The 18095-nt window shown below is 47.1% G+C and overlaps 2 protein-coding genes across 3 annotated transcripts; one reads left to right on the top strand and one right to left on the bottom strand.

Annotated features, from left to right (window-relative positions):
* Positions 1 to 1126: 1126 nt before the first annotated feature.
* On the bottom strand, positions 1127 to 10759 carry LOC119454152 (uncharacterized). Its single transcript, XM_037716149.2, has 4 exons — positions 10470 to 10759; positions 6416 to 6605; positions 3209 to 3255; positions 1127 to 2811 (listed from the first exon to the last, which is right to left on the bottom strand). The coding sequence occupies exons 1-4, from the start codon at positions 10616 to 10618 to the stop codon at positions 2640 to 2642; spliced, it is 558 nt and encodes a 185-aa protein (XP_037572077.2). The 5' UTR covers positions 10619 to 10759; the 3' UTR covers positions 1127 to 2639.
* Positions 10760 to 11115: 356 nt separating this feature from the next.
* LOC119453440 (uncharacterized) lies at positions 11116 to 17541 on the top strand. 2 transcript variants are annotated; one of them, XM_037715471.2, is made up of 4 exons: positions 11119 to 11398; positions 12509 to 12803; positions 14473 to 14589; positions 17027 to 17541. In XM_037715471.2, exons 1-4 carry the CDS (start codon positions 11264 to 11266, stop codon positions 17167 to 17169), a joined length of 690 nt encoding a protein of 229 aa, XP_037571399.1. In that variant the 5' UTR covers positions 11119 to 11263; the 3' UTR covers positions 17170 to 17541. The 2 variants fall into 2 exon arrangements, with proteins under 2 accessions (XP_049524113.1, XP_037571399.1); XM_049668156.1 differs by lacking the exon at positions 14473 to 14589 and having other exon boundaries at positions 11116 to 11398.
* Positions 17542 to 18095: the final 554 nt, after the last annotated feature.

Below are 18095 nucleotides of genomic sequence, written 5' to 3'. Positions count from 1 at the left end.
TTACCGAGCATTTTCTCTTATTAAAATACACATAACTGTGACTGGACCACAGCGTCAGTTCGAATAATCCGGCAGTTCGAATTAAGCGTGTTCGAATTAACGAGATTCGACTGTATTTGTTCTGAGCTAACATTGGTGAGACACATTTTAGATTTAATTCATTATATCCTATCCAACAATTCCTTAAATACGTGTTTTTAAAAGCGAAGCTTTTCTTTGCAAACCTCTTCGGGTTTTCGTGACCGTGGGTGCTGCGTGGCTGTTCTCTAGCTGAATAGGCCAACCTATCACAGCGGAGGACGCGCGCGACATTGCCTAGGTTTCTTGCACCAGCACCAGATGGCGCTTACTTCCGCACATCCACTTTCTTCTTTTTTTTTTCTTTTGGCTAGGACACTAATATGTTGAGTCCACCCGTTACAAAGGGTTCATTAGCCACAAATCATCATCATCATCACCACGGCAACTGTGCAGGAAAAAAAAAAGGAATCAGAAAGCTCGCTGTCACGCTTTCGCGGCGGCATTGCATTAGCCTCTCTAGAATTCCAGAATAAAGCCTTTCGTGTCACTTGGTGCAGAGATTCAATGAACACACACTCGTGTTTCGACTCTTAATGCACTCGCACAAAGGTTCACTATATATAGATTCCAACTCATTGAATATGCGGCATTTTTATATTGAGGTTTCACATTATAACTGCCTTTTGTCCTAAAGAGAGGTCAGAAAGCAATGCGCATACAGTGTTGACCACTGTTAAAGGGGGCTCACAAGCATGCAGGTGGCTCTGCAAACAGATCCAAATGCACGCAATGAAGAAGCTGTAACGAATCACTAACATTACCATGCTACCATCATAAATGACAGCAGCACCTACAGCACTAACGATACGTAGGCTATTGAACGGCTATAAATAAGCAGTTCGTTGTGTGCTGCCGTGGGGGCTGCGCCTTCTTTCTGCCACTGGCTGCTTGTAGTAGGTCGATATTCATAGCCTCATGCCTCCATCTTTGGGGCATGAGACCACTGTGCTACCATCGTGCTGAAGTAATGTAGGTTGTCACTTTCTTGACATCATTAACCTCCCAGCTCGTTTAACAAACAGTGATTGATTGACTGATCGTTTGATGAAGTTTAAAGGGGTCCTAACCATCCCTTCATCGTGGCAAAAAAACACAGTCTGCAGAAAGCATACACTGCTGTGAACATCTCAGCCAAATTTTGCAATCATGCGCGGCGCATGGAGCTCGCAAGTGAAGTCACTTTTTTTTTTAATGTTCTCTTTTTAACAGAATCATGCTCCTCACTCTTTTCTAGACGTGTTTTTTCACAATATAGCAGATTTCCACATGCGGTTGCTATTGGCCAATAGCTGACATCAATCAAGAAAGTTGTTTGGATCACTCCGTTTCTTCCTACTGCTACAGTGTATATTTATTGACGCAGTTTAATAAACAGGGTGAAGTAAGCAAAAATTTGCTTTCGTATTTCGATAATAATTACGTACTTCCCAAGAAGCCGACTGTCGTCTGCTCTCACTCGGCCATGGCCGCCCGCGTAGGAATTAGACTTTGGCCACCCTGCTTATCGGTGTCGTAGCCATCGGGTCTCACTAATTTCGGCTAGTTTTGAACACTCAACTTGTATCGAACCATGCATAACTTAAGGTCAGACCACATGCAAGTTTGCCAGCACGCGCTCACTCTTGGCAGCTCCTGGTTAGACGCTACGGCAGACTTCGCTTCGTATTGAGTAATTGATAGCACATCAAAATGCAAAAGTTGGATGCGACTACTATCCGTCAGTCAAGCTGGCGCAGGACAAAGCCAGTCTGCACCCCCTAGCACAGCCAGACTGGAGCATACGAGTGCGAGCGCGCACTCAAGCTCTGTCGTGCACAAAGCAAATGCACTACAGTTGCACGCAACGGTGGTATGCTACGTAGCGTCAATATCGCGACTGCCACAAGGGGCCATAACAAGTCCGCTGGCTGAGCGCACTGCGGCTCGCTGAGGACCACTGCATTTGGTGCGTCATAGGCGCCAAAATCGGAAGTAGTGGCATCTACGTGAACATCCAAAATCAAATTTGAATGGCGCGCCACGGCGACGTTCGGCAGGCGGAGCGTTGTGGGCACGCCCCGCTCCGCCACAGCCTTCGCAGTGCCAGTAATTGAAGAAGGAGCGGAAGCTCTGCGTAGGGGATGTTCTATTGCGAATTCCGCTTCTGCTGAACACATTGAAGCACTTTTTGCGACAAAGTATACCTGAAATAGTCTACTTTAGCTTCAAATGCATCTCTTGCCTTCGATAAAAAGTGGTTCAGGGCCCCTTTAACATTCCAAAGCAACACACGGACTAGGGAGGTGATGTAGTAAAGGATTAAAGATTATTTTTTACTGCCAGGGTTTTTCAATGGGAACCCAGAGCACCACACACAAGCGTTTCTGCAGTCCACCCTAGCCAAGAGCACTACCCTGCACACTCTGTGCCACCCTGTACAGAAGGGCAGACGAGGTCAATGTTGACGTGGATTGACAGCAGGTCAGCCACGGTAGGTTTCCCACAAAGCATGACAAAATAAAGGTCTTAACAGAAGATGTAACCCCCTGCTTCTTCACTACCCTCCTTCCAGCTTCTAGCTACCATCCACCACCACCACATGTATTCCTAATTGCAACTGCACCGCAGTTGTCAATAGCACATAGGCACGCACCCCGAGACAGCAGGTCTGCCCGAGCCTCAGCCACACGTGTCAGGTAAAGCAGGATCGCACGCTTGACTGGCGCACTCACGGCAGCATCCTCCAAAGCGCTGCAGAAAAGCATCCCCATTTCATTTATGAATTCAACAGCGAGAACAACAAAGTGACATAAAGGTCAACCAATGAGACCAACGACTTAGAACTAGCACTGCAACAGAGAATAAAATCCCGTTCATGTTTATGTGGTTGTTACTTTTTCAGCATCGATTCATACCCCGAGAAAATATTTTTCTTTTTCCGACTCTCTGATTTTCAGGAATCAGTAATCTGCTGAGGAAGGGATAGACCAGTGTAGGTGCAGTATCAGTGCAGTGACAACACTGTCACCTGTCAGAGCAGACTACCAAGTTCACACTTACCTAAACATAACCCTTCAACGCAGTTGCATCTATGGGATTGCGTATTTCCAGTGCAAATGCATACAGAGTGCAACAACACAGAGCTTACCTCAAAAGCTTGTCAAGAAGGCTTCTGTAGTGTGGGCTGTCGGTACCCTGAAAGAGATGATGAGACTTTAAAATTACATTCTCTCGTTTTATGTGCCAAAAGGCATGCCCCGTAGTGGGAGGACTCCCGATTAATTTTGACCAGCCGGAGTTTTTTAACGTGCACCTAAACCTAAATATACAGGAACGTTTTTGCATTTGGTCGCCCTCAAAATGCTGCCTGCTGTGGCCAGAATCACACTTGCGACCTTGAGCTCCGCAGCGCAATGCCATAGCCTCATGGTGGTGCTGAGACTTTTAAAGCAGGACAACACACACATACATGAAGGCATATAAAATTACTGCACATAGGCTACGATGCATTTCCAACTTATGGAACATTGTTTCTGAGAGGCATTTACAATGTTGCTAATGTACACCTGATTGTATCTATGATATGCAATATCATTTTTGATATGTGGTGACATGCAGATACTCTACATGAATACAACCAGCTGCCACACGGCATCTGCATCATATACTCCCTGCTTCCCGCTCTTTCACAATGTAGTAGTCCGAAGAAATATCCCACTCAGAAGATTGAGCATACGTACATTGTATGATGACAACATTAGTTCCAGAGCGTTGGTGTTGTTGCGCACTGACTTGTTAGCGTAATTATGCTATCATAATCGTTTTAAGCATGAAATGATTGTCACTAGAAAAATTTTGTTGGACATATCTATCACAATTAAGAACAGATGGCACCTAAACACAATGAAGATTAATTTTTCTGCAAGTTTCACTGTGTCCACAAAAGTGGGCTTCTCAACCAAAGTGTCAGAACTATTTCAGGTTTGACAAAGAGACAGACTATTTCATGTGAAGAGTACAGGTGCTTAAAAAGCACCGCGCACTTCAGAGCTTGCATGATTTGAATGTGTACTGTCAGCGACTACGAAAGAGGAGGACCCGATACACATCCACATACTGGTGCTGCCAGCATCTACCCACATGTCTACTACCGTCCAGTGCTTTTATCTTGCATTATTCGAGCATGTTGTATTGGGGATTGTATTGTATTGGGAACAATTTACAGGTTATTTATAGAGATGGACAGCCAAGATGGCTGACAAGTAAGTCGTGTGCCACATTAGCTTAAGGTCATTTTCTTCCTCACTCAGGAAGGTGCTCAGGCAACCAACCCATAACACTAACCGATTTCAACCCACGTCTAATCATAAGTATTTAAGAAATATGCAACAAGGTTTAAAATTTTTTATTTTATATTGCCATGCTGCACGAAGGAGTCAAATGAAGAACAAGTCTAGGCGCGCATGAGGAGCTGTCTGTTGCCTGTTGGTCTTGGCTGACTGTCCTGTCCCTTGAATTGCACTAACCATGTAGCGTCTTGTAAATAAACATATCTCATCAGTTACGATATAAATGTGGCAAAGAGGAAAAGACTAAGACAGGTGCTGCCTTAGGCCCTTTGTTTTCGATATGCTGTTATAAAATCAAAATACAGTACCAACTGGCTTAAACTGCCACCTCGTCGAACATTTTAGCCTTTGGCAATCACGTGTCGGGTCACTCCCTACACACGTAAGTACCAGTGCTGGTCAGATGTTGGGAAGCACCTGGCATTCTCGTGATGTTTCCATTGTGTCATCAACTTTTTTCAACTATTGCATAATTTTACATTGCGCTTTTTTTTTTTCAATAATTGCACTTTGCAACATCTGCATATATAAAGGCAGCAGCAGCTTCTTAACACACACCTTCAGAAATTCGAATGCGAGAATGGTGACGTCTTACCTGCATGCACTTTACAGAAAAAACTCGCATGGAGTTTGGCGAATCTGAAGGTAATTTTAATGACAAGGAGGAATGTACTATTATGCACTCGACAGCACATCAAACATCCTCAGATGAGAGCAGTGAAGAAGAAAGCAGCAAAGAGGACCCTACCGAAACATTTTTTGTGGTGACCACCCACAATGTGGCACTGGCTGGAAGCTGTATGTTGTATGGACAAGATCCTCAAGAATAGCAAAGAAAATTTTCCGAAATAAATCCCTGGCCACGCTTTTGTTCACATGAATGCGCAGTGTCCAAAGCGCATGAAATAGTTCCTGACAGGGACAAATGCTAAGTGGCTAAATGGTCATGACTACAATAGGCTAAAATGTTGTTACCTTCATTGGTGTTTGCAGTTCTAAAAAAAAAAGCTGTCTTGTCATGCACAATTGCAGAGGCAGTACTGCAAGATTTTAAAAGAGTGCTACTGACATGACATGATGGACTTGTCATTTTCTTATATTAAATAAAGGACCAAACCCTCTAAAACCATAGGAAAATGTCGGAATGCCCTAAATAACTGATTATAGTACTGCTTCCTATGAACCAGTTTTGGTTTTTGTACCGTGGCAGTGGGTATGTTATGATGTGATGATATATTAGATTGCTATGCTTCTGCAATGACTGCAGCTGCAACAAACAAGTTCTGCCAGAATAAACACACGGAGCATTCTAGTTAATTTCTCTGTGAGCAACGCCATCATACATACACTTACTGCTGCACAACGTCAGCCAATTCGCTCTGTGTCATAACATCACAATATTGACAAGCATACATTGTGTATCTTCATTCCAGAAACCATTTTTCCGTGGCTAACCACTGTGACAACGGTATCTCACGATGCGAGACGCACCTACATGTATGGGAACCTTCCCGAAAGTTGTCGCCGATTCTATAACAAACGAATCTCGTTGTCTGATTGCATGCACAACACAAATAGTGGTGTATATTCTAGAACACGCACGACGACCAGTGATTACACTGGAATGCACAGTGAGTCATGCATAAATGGCCGACGGACTTGACGTGTAAATCAGATTTCAACAACCAACGACTGCGCTCACTGCAATCAGTGCGCTTTGAGTGTCCCTTGTTCAACAAGGCACAAGTTTGCCCAATAAAGCATTAAATTCGTGACACATTTTTACTGCTGCCTGATTGTTCACCATCACTACAACGTGATAATATTGTCATTGATGCCAGGCACATGACATTGAGATATACTTTGCAGTATCAAATTAACATAGCTTATAATTGTTTTCCAACCTTCGTGCTTGCTTAAGTGTCATCTCATCCTTTTATGTGCAAGACGTGAGGAAAATCTGCTGCAGCTCGGAAAATGTGTGCCAGCGCTCCTTCAAAACACACCTGTGCGAGCAGTGCCTGGAGAAACAATGTGAGCTGATGTGGAGGCAAGGGAAGCAGCATTTCCTCGAGGCCATACTGGGGACACAGGGACTCCAGCACCGACAAGGCCAGGTGGCGGCGACCTGGAGGCGAATTCTCGTCCAGCACGGCCACCAGGAGGCTGCTGACGGCCGTCTCTTGCTGGGGGATCCTGTCACACCATGGGCACATTAGGTACAGGCTGACGGAAGCAACACTGTCATGGTTGTCAGAGCAAATCGGTGCCACTCGGGTAGTACACAAAACAGCATGGATAATGAACGCAACGGAGCGACTTTGCTGGCGGGGTGCATTGAGTTTCATGTTTCAATAATGCAAAAGCATCTTCAGAACTCTATCGAGCCAAGTAAGCATAACACGTTTTTCACATCCCACCGCAATCTCGTGAAGTTGGCCCCGCTCTAAACGTTATTCGAGATGTTTTCCCTGTGCTGCAGCGCACAACGTCCGTGTTGCTCTCATCGTATTACTTCCCATGCCAAGTAGAACTACCATGAGCATCTTCCTTACATCTCTCATTCAATTTGTTCCCTGCTTTGATTTGTGCTTCTCACAATAAAATTTTTCCAGGTTGCTCCATTTTCCAAGCTTCTACAAACAAAAGTCAACATCTTACGTAATATCTACAACTGCACACATGGGACACAAAAAAAAAAAAAGTAAGGATGCCACAGCAACCAGTTTGTTATCTTTCTCAACCATGTCCAGCAATTTCGATTCGGGTGAGATACTTGATCAAAACCAACCAGCTCGTATTCACACCGTATTTAAGTCAACTTTCCTTAAGAGAGTTATGTGCCCGTGTCATATGCCAGGCACACGAACTCTTAGACTGAAGTTAACTGAACGAATTAGGACTCAGAAGACATATAAACTAGTTCTCAAAGCATGGTTCACAATTGTTCAATGTAACTTCAGTGGAAGAAAGATCTTTACAAGATTTACAGCTTAAGCAAAATGCACTGTTTCTGGGGTTTGGAAAGTTCTGTCATCACACGCCATCAAAGCTTTTTGTCGTTAAACAACAATAAAAACAAATGGCACTGATGGCAGTACAGCTGTCTCTGACCAGTACCGTCATAATGCAGGGCACAACTGCAAGGCACTCGCACTTGCATTCAACACTTCTATAGTCCCACCCACTTTGCGCTTTGATCATGCCGGTAAACTTCTGTGCAGGTGACTTTAATTAGGACTGAAACTAGTACCTGTAACTAGCTTTGCACTTGAGGCACTTGATCAACTGGTCTTTGCAGATTATTTTCTCTCTTCATTAAAGTGCTAATGTTTTCAGGTCTGATCAAAGCTAAACCGCATCGAGTTTCTGTTCAACTACATGCAGCTTATGTCCAGGAAGCGCCCAATATAGCACCCAGCTTTTTCACTCTCCTCTTACATCAAGGACCTGGACCTAGATTCCCTAATTAGGAGGCGGAGACTAACCCAGGAAAAAAGGCCAATACCTTAAATAAAATGACGAAATCTCGTAACCAATTTACCCTTTGTACCGGGCGGACAACATGAGTGTCCTAGCCGACTAAGAAAAAAAAGAAAAGAAACAACTAAGGAGGAAGAAAAAAAAAGAAAAAAAAGAAAAAGAAGGAAAAACAAAACATTGCAAGCACTGTCGCACGTGGTTATCTCGTCGCTTTCCACCACTCTTGGAAGTGCGCTTTCGTTATCACAATGCTTTGAAAGCAACGTCCACTCTCCCAAGTCATCAAACCCAAGCGCCTACGACATGGTAGCACCCTCTCTGGGACAAGGAGACAACTTCACACAGAAGAGGACTAAGTGTTCTGCAGTCTCTTGTTCATGGTTGCCACACCCTCTGTACATAGTAGCCTGCACCTTGGGGGCACAGTCAAACCAGCAGCGGTAGCCCAGGGTGCGCAGTGCGCCCATGCAAGCCTTGTACGGAAGGACACTGCCGCCACCGTTGTCATAGAGAGGTTCCGCAGCAGTGACATCCTTGTGTTCGCGATACATGCGAAGCTTCTCATTCGTGTTCATACACGATTTCCACAGGGAACGCTCTCCCTCACGCACATGGGTCTGAAGACTCTGAACACTTAACGGTCAGATGCATAGTTTCTCCAGTGTCGGAGTAGTTCAGGAAGCTGTATCTGCGCGTGAGGAAATGCAGCCGCACACTCCACTGTGTTCTGATGCACTTGAAGCTCATATACCTGAACACCCGGCGCATCCAGCTGTCATCGGCCATGTAGCGAAGCCGGTACTCAACGTCGATTTTGCTTCTGGTCTCACGGCCTCGAAAGAGGACCAGCCGACATCCCCTTCTATGGCCTCAACTGCGACTCGACTATGACCCCCCAGAGCCTGGCAGCCAACCTCGCGCTGTCCTTTCTCAAGCTATTCACTGGTATAGGCTGACAGACACATGATGGCATTTGCAAAAGTCAAGCTGGGTACATGCACTGCCTTCCACTTCTCGCACTGATAGATAACGGCTACATCCCCAGAGGCTCCGTCAGTGCAGAATGCAGTTGGTGTGCCGAGTGGTCTGTCATAGTCGTTCTTTGTGCACCAACTTATATCCTTTCGTTCCACTAAGCATGACATTCCAAGGTATTTGTATTCTGCGGCATACAGCAGTTTGTACCCGCTAGGCAGCTGGAATGGTCAGGCGGCACCTACTTCGCCGGCTAAGTGGACGACGGCCGGCTTTTGTCAGTTGAACAAAAGGCCAAGCATTGCTAGGTGATCAACAGATATATTGTCACTAGCCTTTGGAGCTGCTGCCTGTCTTCGGCTAAGAGAACAACGACGTCCGCAAACGCAAGCCCTGGCAGTGTCACATATATGGCAGGCCTTCATAGGTGAAGTGCGTCTTCGGCCCAATGCCAGACTTGATGAGTGCGCGCTCCAGACCTAATGCATAAAGTTGGTGAGAGCGGGTCTCCCTGATTGAGTCCTCTGCAGACTGTCACTGGCTCTGTAGACATATCTCCAAACCTACCAACCACTGAGCTATCAGTGCAGAGGCAACAAAGGAGGTCTATCCACTCCGTTGGCATATCTATGTCGGCTATGTGGCACAGCATGCGATCGTGTGGGATGCTTTCATACACCTTCGCGACAGGAAACGTATGAGTAGTCCTCAAGATTCCTTTCACGCCACCTCTATGCAGTGTGTAAAGACAAAACGATTATCTTTCGGTTGGGACGGAAGCCATTTTGGAGTTCGGTGAGATGCCCAGTCTTTTCTGTTTATGTGCTCATCCAGGCCTAAAGCACCTGTGCAGTACACACTGGTGACGGTGACAGGCCTTTAGTTACGTGGCGTGCTGCTGCTTCTTGGGCACAAGGCAAATGCGGCTGCAGAGCCAGTCAGTTGGTGGGGATGGCTCTGCAAAATGCCAGTATATGTAGCTGCGACGTGTTCTACTGCTCTCCTGCCGAGGCACTTTAACAGATCCCACAGGTACGTTGTCGACTCCTTACGCTAGCTGTAGCTGTCTGTGATCCGACTTGTGCATGCGCTCGGCCAAGCGCCAAACGCGAGACCATCCACTGACAGTGGCCTGCCTGCCTGCATGTCACCTCGAGCTGGCTCGAGATGACATATGTCAACAAAAACATTCACAACAGTCCACACCACCTAGTTCATAGAGGTCGCATTAAATCGTTCTCAGCAGAACACGCATAATATTCAAGAGAGTCACACTGAACGGTTATTAAACATGCTTCGAAAATGACGCAAAGGTCTGCTTGTTATGAGCTCTTTCACCAATCTTTACACTGTCAGAAGTTGCACCTCGTGCGTCGAGCATCCGAAATTCCCGCGTGCCGTGCCCATCAAGCTGGTACTCCTGTCGAATGCATATGTCATGGCCTCAGACGGAAAATTACCATCTTTGTGTGAACTTGATTGACACATGTACGTACACTGACGGAAGGGTAAACTAATGATGAACACTTTCCGGGCGTATGCCGACCACGAGAAACGAAACCATGAAAATGCTGCGCGTGATCTCGCGCCTTCAGTACTCACAACTCGGGGTCGCATTCTTGCACGGCGGCGTGCAGCTGCTGCAAAACGTCCTTGGTGAGTTGCTTCGGCAGGTTATCCAGCAATTCGGACAGATTAAGCTTCCGGTGGCTGCGCACCGAAATGAGATCGTCGACGAAGCTAGCTGCCATCGCCGCCCTCGCATGCTTTCTCGCTGTCAGCTGATCAAACGAGGCGCTGCTGATCACAGCGCAAACGTTTCCTTCGAATGCAAAAATACTCGACCACTCCTTGGGCTGTCCGAGTGTCACACCGGCACGACCATTTTTAATCTTACGGTGTAGTATTGTGTTTATTCTGTGTATATTAGCATTATATGGTTCGCACAGTTAACACTGGTTAACACTTCACACAATGGGAACCGCTCTAATCCTAGTGTTGGTGCTGCAAGAGACGTCGGCATTTAGGGCACACATCCAGCTGTTTCAGCGGCACGTTAAAGAACATGTTAAAAAACGAGAACACGCCTAACATCATCATCATCTATTTGTACAGCTTGTACCTAGAGTGTACTAGAATATGTCTAGTACACTCTACTTGTACCATGGAGGAAGGATGTTTGTACCCATGTTTGTACCGCGTTTGTACTAAAGTCCCTAGATTTCCTGCTGAAGCAAAAAAATATCTAGGGACTTTAGTTGGTACGGTTTGTACCACCAGGCGCTTGCTTGTACCACGTGCGTTGCGAACGGCTGCGCCGGCACTGGCATCGAGAGCGCGTGAACACGGGTGTTCTGTGGCTTGAAAATGTCGCGCGGCCCATAGGCCATCGCAAAATGAGGGTGGCGGACGCGTTGGCCGTCGCTTTTGGTCTGTCAGTGCTCAGCGAGATCGTCTACTTTATTTACAAGAAGGTGACGTGCGAGAAAAAGCGGCACCGAAGCAAGAAGGCGGCTGCCTTCGGCAGCCAGGTGAGGCGTACTCTATGATAGCGTATTATACGTTCAGCATAACAACCTTTGAAAACATGTCCTAGCCAAAGTTTCGCCCAGAGATCGCTTTTACTCGTCTATAGCTTTTGCAGCATTTTCTGTAAGAAAAAAAAAGTCGCAGTTTCACCCGAAAGGCGAAGCATGAATTGCGATAGCAAATTAGTAGAGAGCTATACGGAGTAAGGATAGTAGTTTTATCAGCTGTATAAACTTGGATATGCAGCAGCACTAGCAACGCCCGGAACTGTTGTCGACGCCGTCAGCGTTTTGTCCGCGTTCGCACAGAACGCGCGCAGCGCTGGTGACTGTTGCCGGTGCCTCTGGGGGCGGCTCGGAGGTTTTTGACGAGGTCAGAACGGCACACTCGTCGAGCAGCGTCGGAAGTCTTTACCACCTTCTCGCCTCGCAACGTCTTTATATAGATACGCATTTAGTGCCGCAGCTAAACGTCGCCTCCCCTCCCTCCCGTCCCCCACGGCCTTTCGCGCGACGGAAGCAGTCGCGTTTGCTCTCCGCCGCGCGTTCGCTCCCCGTGAAAGCGCGCGTCCCTCACGCGCTTCCACTCGCACATACAGCATGCGCGGCGACGATTTCATCGCCGTTGGACTCTATACTGAACCTTACGGCGACGCCGACGGCAGAAATCCGCTTGGAGTGTCCATATAATTGCTATCGCAATAAAAACTGCGACAAGAGAATATGAAGGAGCAACCCCTATGCTCTATATTGCTTTAAAAAGATGTCACGAACTTCTACTCTTACCACTAGCGTTGACGGGCTGAACTCTGTTGCGAGCACTGTGAGCAGCACTGCTGTGAGTGAACACGTCACGGCTGGTGATGGTCTCGCTGCCGTTGAGGTTTAGCGTCATACGTTGCCATGGCAAGCCACGGCGTCCACTGGCCGTCATGCTGGTGTTACCTGTGACCACAGCTCACCGTGGGGAATATAAGCATTTAGAACGAAAACGGCGCGCACTATATAACGACCACATGTAACCCATCTACCCTAACGCCGAACTCGCTTGAGTTTGATCAAGCGATCGAAACGGAGGTGCACTTCTCGCAGTGGCGCGTGCCTCAATTGCAGGTGATCTTCTTCCCAGACCGTGGCGTGGCTTGCCCTAAAGCGACGCACGACGACTCCGACACGTGCGGCAACCCGAACTGCTGCTTCCTGCACGGCCGCACCTCACTGCGCACACTGGTGCACACGCTCACGTCGGCTGAGCACACCCTCGACGTGTGTGTCTACATGATCACCTGCGACACCCTGGGCGACGCCATCCTCGGCACGCACCACCGTGGCCGCACCGTACGGGTGATCACCGAGGCCGAGGGATCCGACACGCCCGGCTCACAAATCGGCAGGTTACGTGAAGCCGGTACGAAAGGCTGCTCTGATCACTTATTGCCACATCTACGACTATTGGCAATTGTCATTCGAAGAAACGGGGATTGATATTTGAAGCCTTGTGCATTCAAAAGGAATGTGGAAAATGTGTGAGCGTCTCTTCCAACACTCACTCTATCTCTCAAAAAAGCAAAGGATTGTAGCTTATGTAGAGGTGCAGGGTCTGTACGGTACACATGATTGATGAGTGGCTACATTGGTTTTTCCCGTTGCCATTTCAAATGCTGCTCTTGGTCCGTTTTCAGAGCTTTAGGCTACATTTGACTGGTTACTTTCGAGCACTCTGAAGACATTCACTTAGTTGATCGGAGCGCTCCAGTTGACCAGGATATTGAGGGACTTCCTTGACATGATGTCGTTCCCCTTAGAGAATAACTTTCATGTCATCAACATCCTTCTTGGTTCGGCGCCTCCTCACCACGAGAAGCTCAAGACTTCTGTGGTGAGCTGGACAGCCTGCAGCTCTTTGCATATTTATTCACTGTTTCGACAGCGAGCTGGTGGCCTGCAGGCCTCCCACAGAGTCGGTGATCATCCATAGGGTCACCGGTTTGGAGTGCAGCAGGAATAAGTCGAATGTACCATCAGTAGTAGACCAGCTGATGTTAAGTGCATGTCTATTTCACATTGAGTGTCCATCCTTGCCACTGTAGATATGTCGCTCAAGGCAACCGACAAACAGCCCCAAAGGCTGCCCAGCCTGTCCCAAAACATGCTTGCTTTCCTGCACGTCATCCTCATGGTTTACAGCTTAGCCTGTAAAAAATGTGCCAGTAACCATTGGCCTATGGTATTACTAGATGTCTGCTTGTGCAGACCTCTGGAAATGCACTCTTTTTCATATGAAACAAAAGTTGTCAGACACAGAAGAGACAGCAGAAGTCCACCACTGCAGCTATGTTAGTTGTCCCCTGTCGTACTGATCATTTTTGGTCACCATGGGTTGCCAGCAGCTGGTCGTTTCAAGCTTCTGTTTCCGCTCACTCTTGTGAGCCATGCGCTACAAACTGAGATGAAGGCCTTCAGTCACATACTAAAATGCCCTCAAATATGTTTCGACATAGCCTGAAAAATTAATTGGTTGTGCAATGTGGCAAAAGAACAGGTGCTTCCCCTGGCAAGTGTAAAAAAAACACTTGCATGCAACGACTTGCAGGCAAAGTAACCAACTGGCAATTTGTCTTTGGTGCTTGAGGGGCACTCCTTCGCAACTTTAAGTGTAATGCAGTGCTGCCCCTTGGCTGAATAGTCGGGACACTTGGGCAACACTCCTTGGTAATTCTTGGGATTGGGGAATTGTGTGAGAAATGTCTCTCCACTCTACTGCCTTCAAATAGGTAGTGCAAGTACTAATAACAAAAAATGGGAATTGTCAAGCATTGTTGGAAGTGCAAGAATCAAGGAGTAGCATTGAGTTGAAGCGCCTTTGTGAATGCGGCTGCAATTGTGCTTGTGTTGCAGTCTTAATAGAATTTATAACTTTGAAGATATCTTGCATCAGAATTTGTTCGTTCATGCAAAGTTTGCTACATTGGCTTGGCAGTGTCCTCTGAAAGACCATGATCACTTTTCACTGCTCAGCAGAGAGTCCATGACTTAATGTTTGACATCATGTGACATTGAACAACACCGGTGCGCAGGCATCCCCGTGCGGGTGAACAACCAGACGTCATTCCTGATGCACCACAAGTTTGCACTGGTCGACCGGGAGGTGCTCATTAGTGGCTCCTTCAACTGGACGCGCCAGGCCATCACAGGTACGTGCTCGGCTGTGGGACACACGGTGACTGCACGAAGTTATCTGCTGCCCGAGTTCACATTCAAACTCTCTCTCTGGCAGCAGCTGCTGCTGCACCACTCCCGGGCTACAAAGACCAGTCGCTGGCAACACACCACTTTGATTGGTCACAAGTGACTAGTCCAAAGAGTCCATTGCATTTTTTTAATGCTATTAGCTTTCTTAGCCTCCTTTAGCCACTTCGTGTCTATCTAACTAGCCTCCTTACGTTGCTTTCCTTTTAATTTAAAAAAAATCCTTTAAAATGTTTCCAGTGCTGGGCACATTCGAACCCGCGTCACACGGGTTCCATAAGCGCAGCAGTCGAACACTATAGCACTGTGCCACACATGACCATGGGCACCAAGGGATTCTCAGCGTTAGCATGCACCGGTGCACTACCGGTGCAGTCTCGGGAGATCACACTAAAGAAAAGGGAGAATTTGTGCGCCTGCCGCTAGAGGGCGTAGCGTTTCCAGAGGGAAGTGCAAGAGGGGAGCCCGACTGTACTGTACTGGCAGTACACAGCTCACACAGACATGTTTCAGCAGTGGCAACACAGTATGTCGCTACGTTGCTTGAATGCTAATCGCATTAACGTCGACAGTCATTGTGAGATAGGTTCCGCCAGAATTTTTCACTTGTCGCTAGCAATTTAGTTGTGACAACTGGAAGAAGCACAATGGGCTTCTTTATTGATTGTTGGCTGAAGCACATCCCCATGGTATACATTTTTCACGCAACGAGCTGATACTGAAATTGCGAACTATGAGGATATTTTCTAGCCTCATAGTGGCGCCTGATTGAGCAAACGCCTCACTCAGCTAAGTTTTCATGGAATGAACCCAGCACCTCGGAATTAAGCAGGAGCATCTGCGCGTTACCGCACCTGCGCATTTTCTGAAGCTCCATGTTACTGGACTAGCCATTTTCCTTCGCCTTGCTGTCGGTGTGCTTCCTGGGTCACCATTTTCCCGGCTGACTCAGACTGAGCTGTGAAAGTGCTTCTAAAAGTGCAGATCGGTGTAAACACTGGTGTAAATGCTCCCCTTTCCTCTCGCCTACACCACCTATCTCCAGATCTCGAACATCACCTTTTCTGGTACATAGCGAAAAACATTTTTTGTCTTTTCGCATGACTAACCATGGTTCAGAAAACAGTTAAATAGGTTTCCCATAAAAATAATCAGAAGACATGTCCTGCAGAATGAACGTCTTATAAACCCACGGAACAAATTAAGTTCATTCAGCAATGCACCACTGTATTGGGCCAAAGGAAAAAGGTTGTTGCCAGATGCAGGATATGTCAGTATCATGGAGTAAGGAAGTAGAGGCTGGTATGCCAGATTTCACTCGTATGGGGTGATGATGACAAATGATTTCCGCATGGGGCCAAGGAAAACATAGGAGAAATTAACTGTTTCTTTTTTTATTTCCATCGAACTAATTACAAAGCTACATGCTACAGCTCAATTGCTAGAGCATCGCATTTGTCGTGAAGTGGTTGTGGGTTCAGCTCCCACCAGCAGCAACTTGGCTTTTCTTCCACTTCCGTTTTTGCTTAATAACTAGAGTGTACTAGAATGGGAGAGTGGGTCCAGCGGACGCCTTGACAAGCGCCGAGGGTGAAGCAAAAAACACGGAACGTGTGGTGGCGCTGCCGTCGCCTTCTTCTGAATTTTCGGCCAATAAACGTTGGCTCCGGCTGTTTCGGCAGCGCTCATTGGCCAAGGCGAGCTCACTGGCTGAGTAGCTGTCGTCTGCTCGACGCACTGTCGTTGGTGCGTCGTTTGCGTTCTTTCCGCCGCTCTTTTTTCATTTTATTTACAATAGATCGGTGGGGAATAATCTCAGTGTTACCGCCACCAAGTATCCGCCTGTCGAAGCTCCATGCAGCTGCAGTAGGGTCTTCGACGTGACAAGCGTCCAGTCGGCACGCGGGGCCGCTCATTCGGGTGAAAGCGACGGTGGCGCCACCAACTTTTCCATAAAAAAAGCCTCAGCGGGAAGCCTGCGTTGGACCCACTCCCCCAATCTAGTACACTCTATTGATAACAATATGAATCTTATCACACAATCTTGTAACTTACAACAATCTTATCACAAATATTACTCTCATTTATAATTATTTCGATTAAACAAACAATTGATTTCCTCTGTGGCTTTTGCTTGGCTCATATGGTCGTTACTAAAAGTGGAGCCTTTAAATTCCTCTTAATTTTCTCACGCATGACTTATGTCATGTTCTCTCTGCATTCAATGTAGGTAGGCCTTCCCATTAATCCCTTCTTTTCTTCCGCCTCCCTGCTTCAACGTCGCCTGTCGTGGTGGGGCTTCACTCGAAAGCTATGCCTTCAGAGGTCCGGCGGAGGCAACTCGATGATGCCATTCTCTCGCCGTCCCGTCTTCTGCCGCAGGCAATCACGAGAACCTACTGATGACGAGCGAGCCAGACCTGGTGGACGCATACGCACACGAGTTCGCGCGGCTCTGGGAGCTGTTCAAGCCGCGTCCACGACAAGACCTGGAGTGCACTCGGCAAACCGCAGAGTCGTGGTGACCCAGGGCCTCACTTAGCCCTCAGGCCAGAACATGCCTTGGCCAGTCACTAGGTGGCGCCTCCTATAGACGGGGCGTGCATGCCTGCACGCACGGTCATACAAGTGGCATTCCATTTGTAAACATTTGTACATTTTGTATATATAATAGTGCATGATGCAACCGACCAAGGCAAAAGGGCACTGCCGTATGTCCCGTTTGCCTGCTCTTTAGTAAATGTTAATATATTGGTCACCACTGTGACCGCTGGCTGATTTCGTCGTAATATCTATGAATTCACATGCAGCTGCTTTCAAAGTACTTTACAATGCTCATGGTTTCACCATGATCACTCTAATATAGCGATAAAATAAATGACTATTATGATCCTGTATTGACATGTTTGCTTGTCAATCTGCCAGGAAGGGGGATAGTGGTGGCGCCGAAACCAATGCTAGCAGAAAGAGTAAGTAATGCTAGCAGAAAGAGTAAGTGTAAGAATCAAACTCTTTATTGGGCAACTCTTGTACCCAGAAAACAAGTATGGGTAACAAAAACGTGGTTGGTGAGCATGGTCAGCGGTCGTCTAATCGAAACGCAGTGCTCAAGTCTGTCCAACATTTATACGTACATCACCTTACGTTCCAAAGCGATCATTACTGTTCACTTAGATCCAAGAAGGCATGTTACTGAACAGTTTAACCCACTTAAAACTACATTTAGAGAAAGTTTTCAGCTACTACACACGGTTAGTTTTCTTAGTTTCACAGGAAGCCTATGAGAGAGCTGCCCATTTGTAACTGCCCGCTTGCCTACTCAGTTTGGTTGCAACAAACGAAACGAATCTTGGTGTGGCACCATCTTGCTAAGCTGGGGCCACGGTGTAAGTACTCTTTAGGTGAGGACACTTGCAAGACGTGATCGACCAGATAAAGTAGCAAAGGCACG

This window comes from Dermacentor silvarum, chromosome 5 (assembly GCF_013339745.2).
Source record: "Dermacentor silvarum isolate Dsil-2018 chromosome 5, BIME_Dsil_1.4, whole genome shotgun sequence".
In the NCBI taxonomy this organism is placed as follows: domain Eukaryota; kingdom Metazoa; phylum Arthropoda; class Arachnida; order Ixodida; family Ixodidae; genus Dermacentor; species Dermacentor silvarum.
Note: the sequence above shows the minus strand (reverse complement) of the source record. Positions and strands in the feature narration are given on the sequence as shown.

Coding starts and splice junctions, on each gene's coding strand:
- LOC119454152 (XM_037716149.2), bottom strand. CDS start 10,618: ATGGCAGCTAGCTTCGTCGACGATCTCATTTCGGTGCGCAGCCACCGG. Junction 6,606..10,469: donor CAAGAATGCGACCCCGAGTT/GTGAGTACTGAA, acceptor ATGGTGTGACAG/GATCCCCCAGCAAGAGACGG. Junction 2,812..3,208: donor CTTCTTGACAAGCTTTTGAG/GTAAGCTCTGTG, acceptor GCTTTTCTGCAG/CGCTTTGGAGGATGCTGCCG.
- LOC119453440 (XM_037715471.2), top strand. CDS start 11,264: ATGAGGGTGGCGGACGCGTTGGCCGTCGCTTTTGGTCTGTCAGTGCTC. Junction 11,399..12,508: donor CGGCTGCCTTCGGCAGCCAG/GTGAGGCGTACT, acceptor CCTCAATTGCAG/GTGATCTTCTTCCCAGACCG. Junction 14,590..17,026: donor GACGCGCCAGGCCATCACAG/GTACGTGCTCGG, acceptor CTTCTGCCGCAG/GCAATCACGAGAACCTACTG.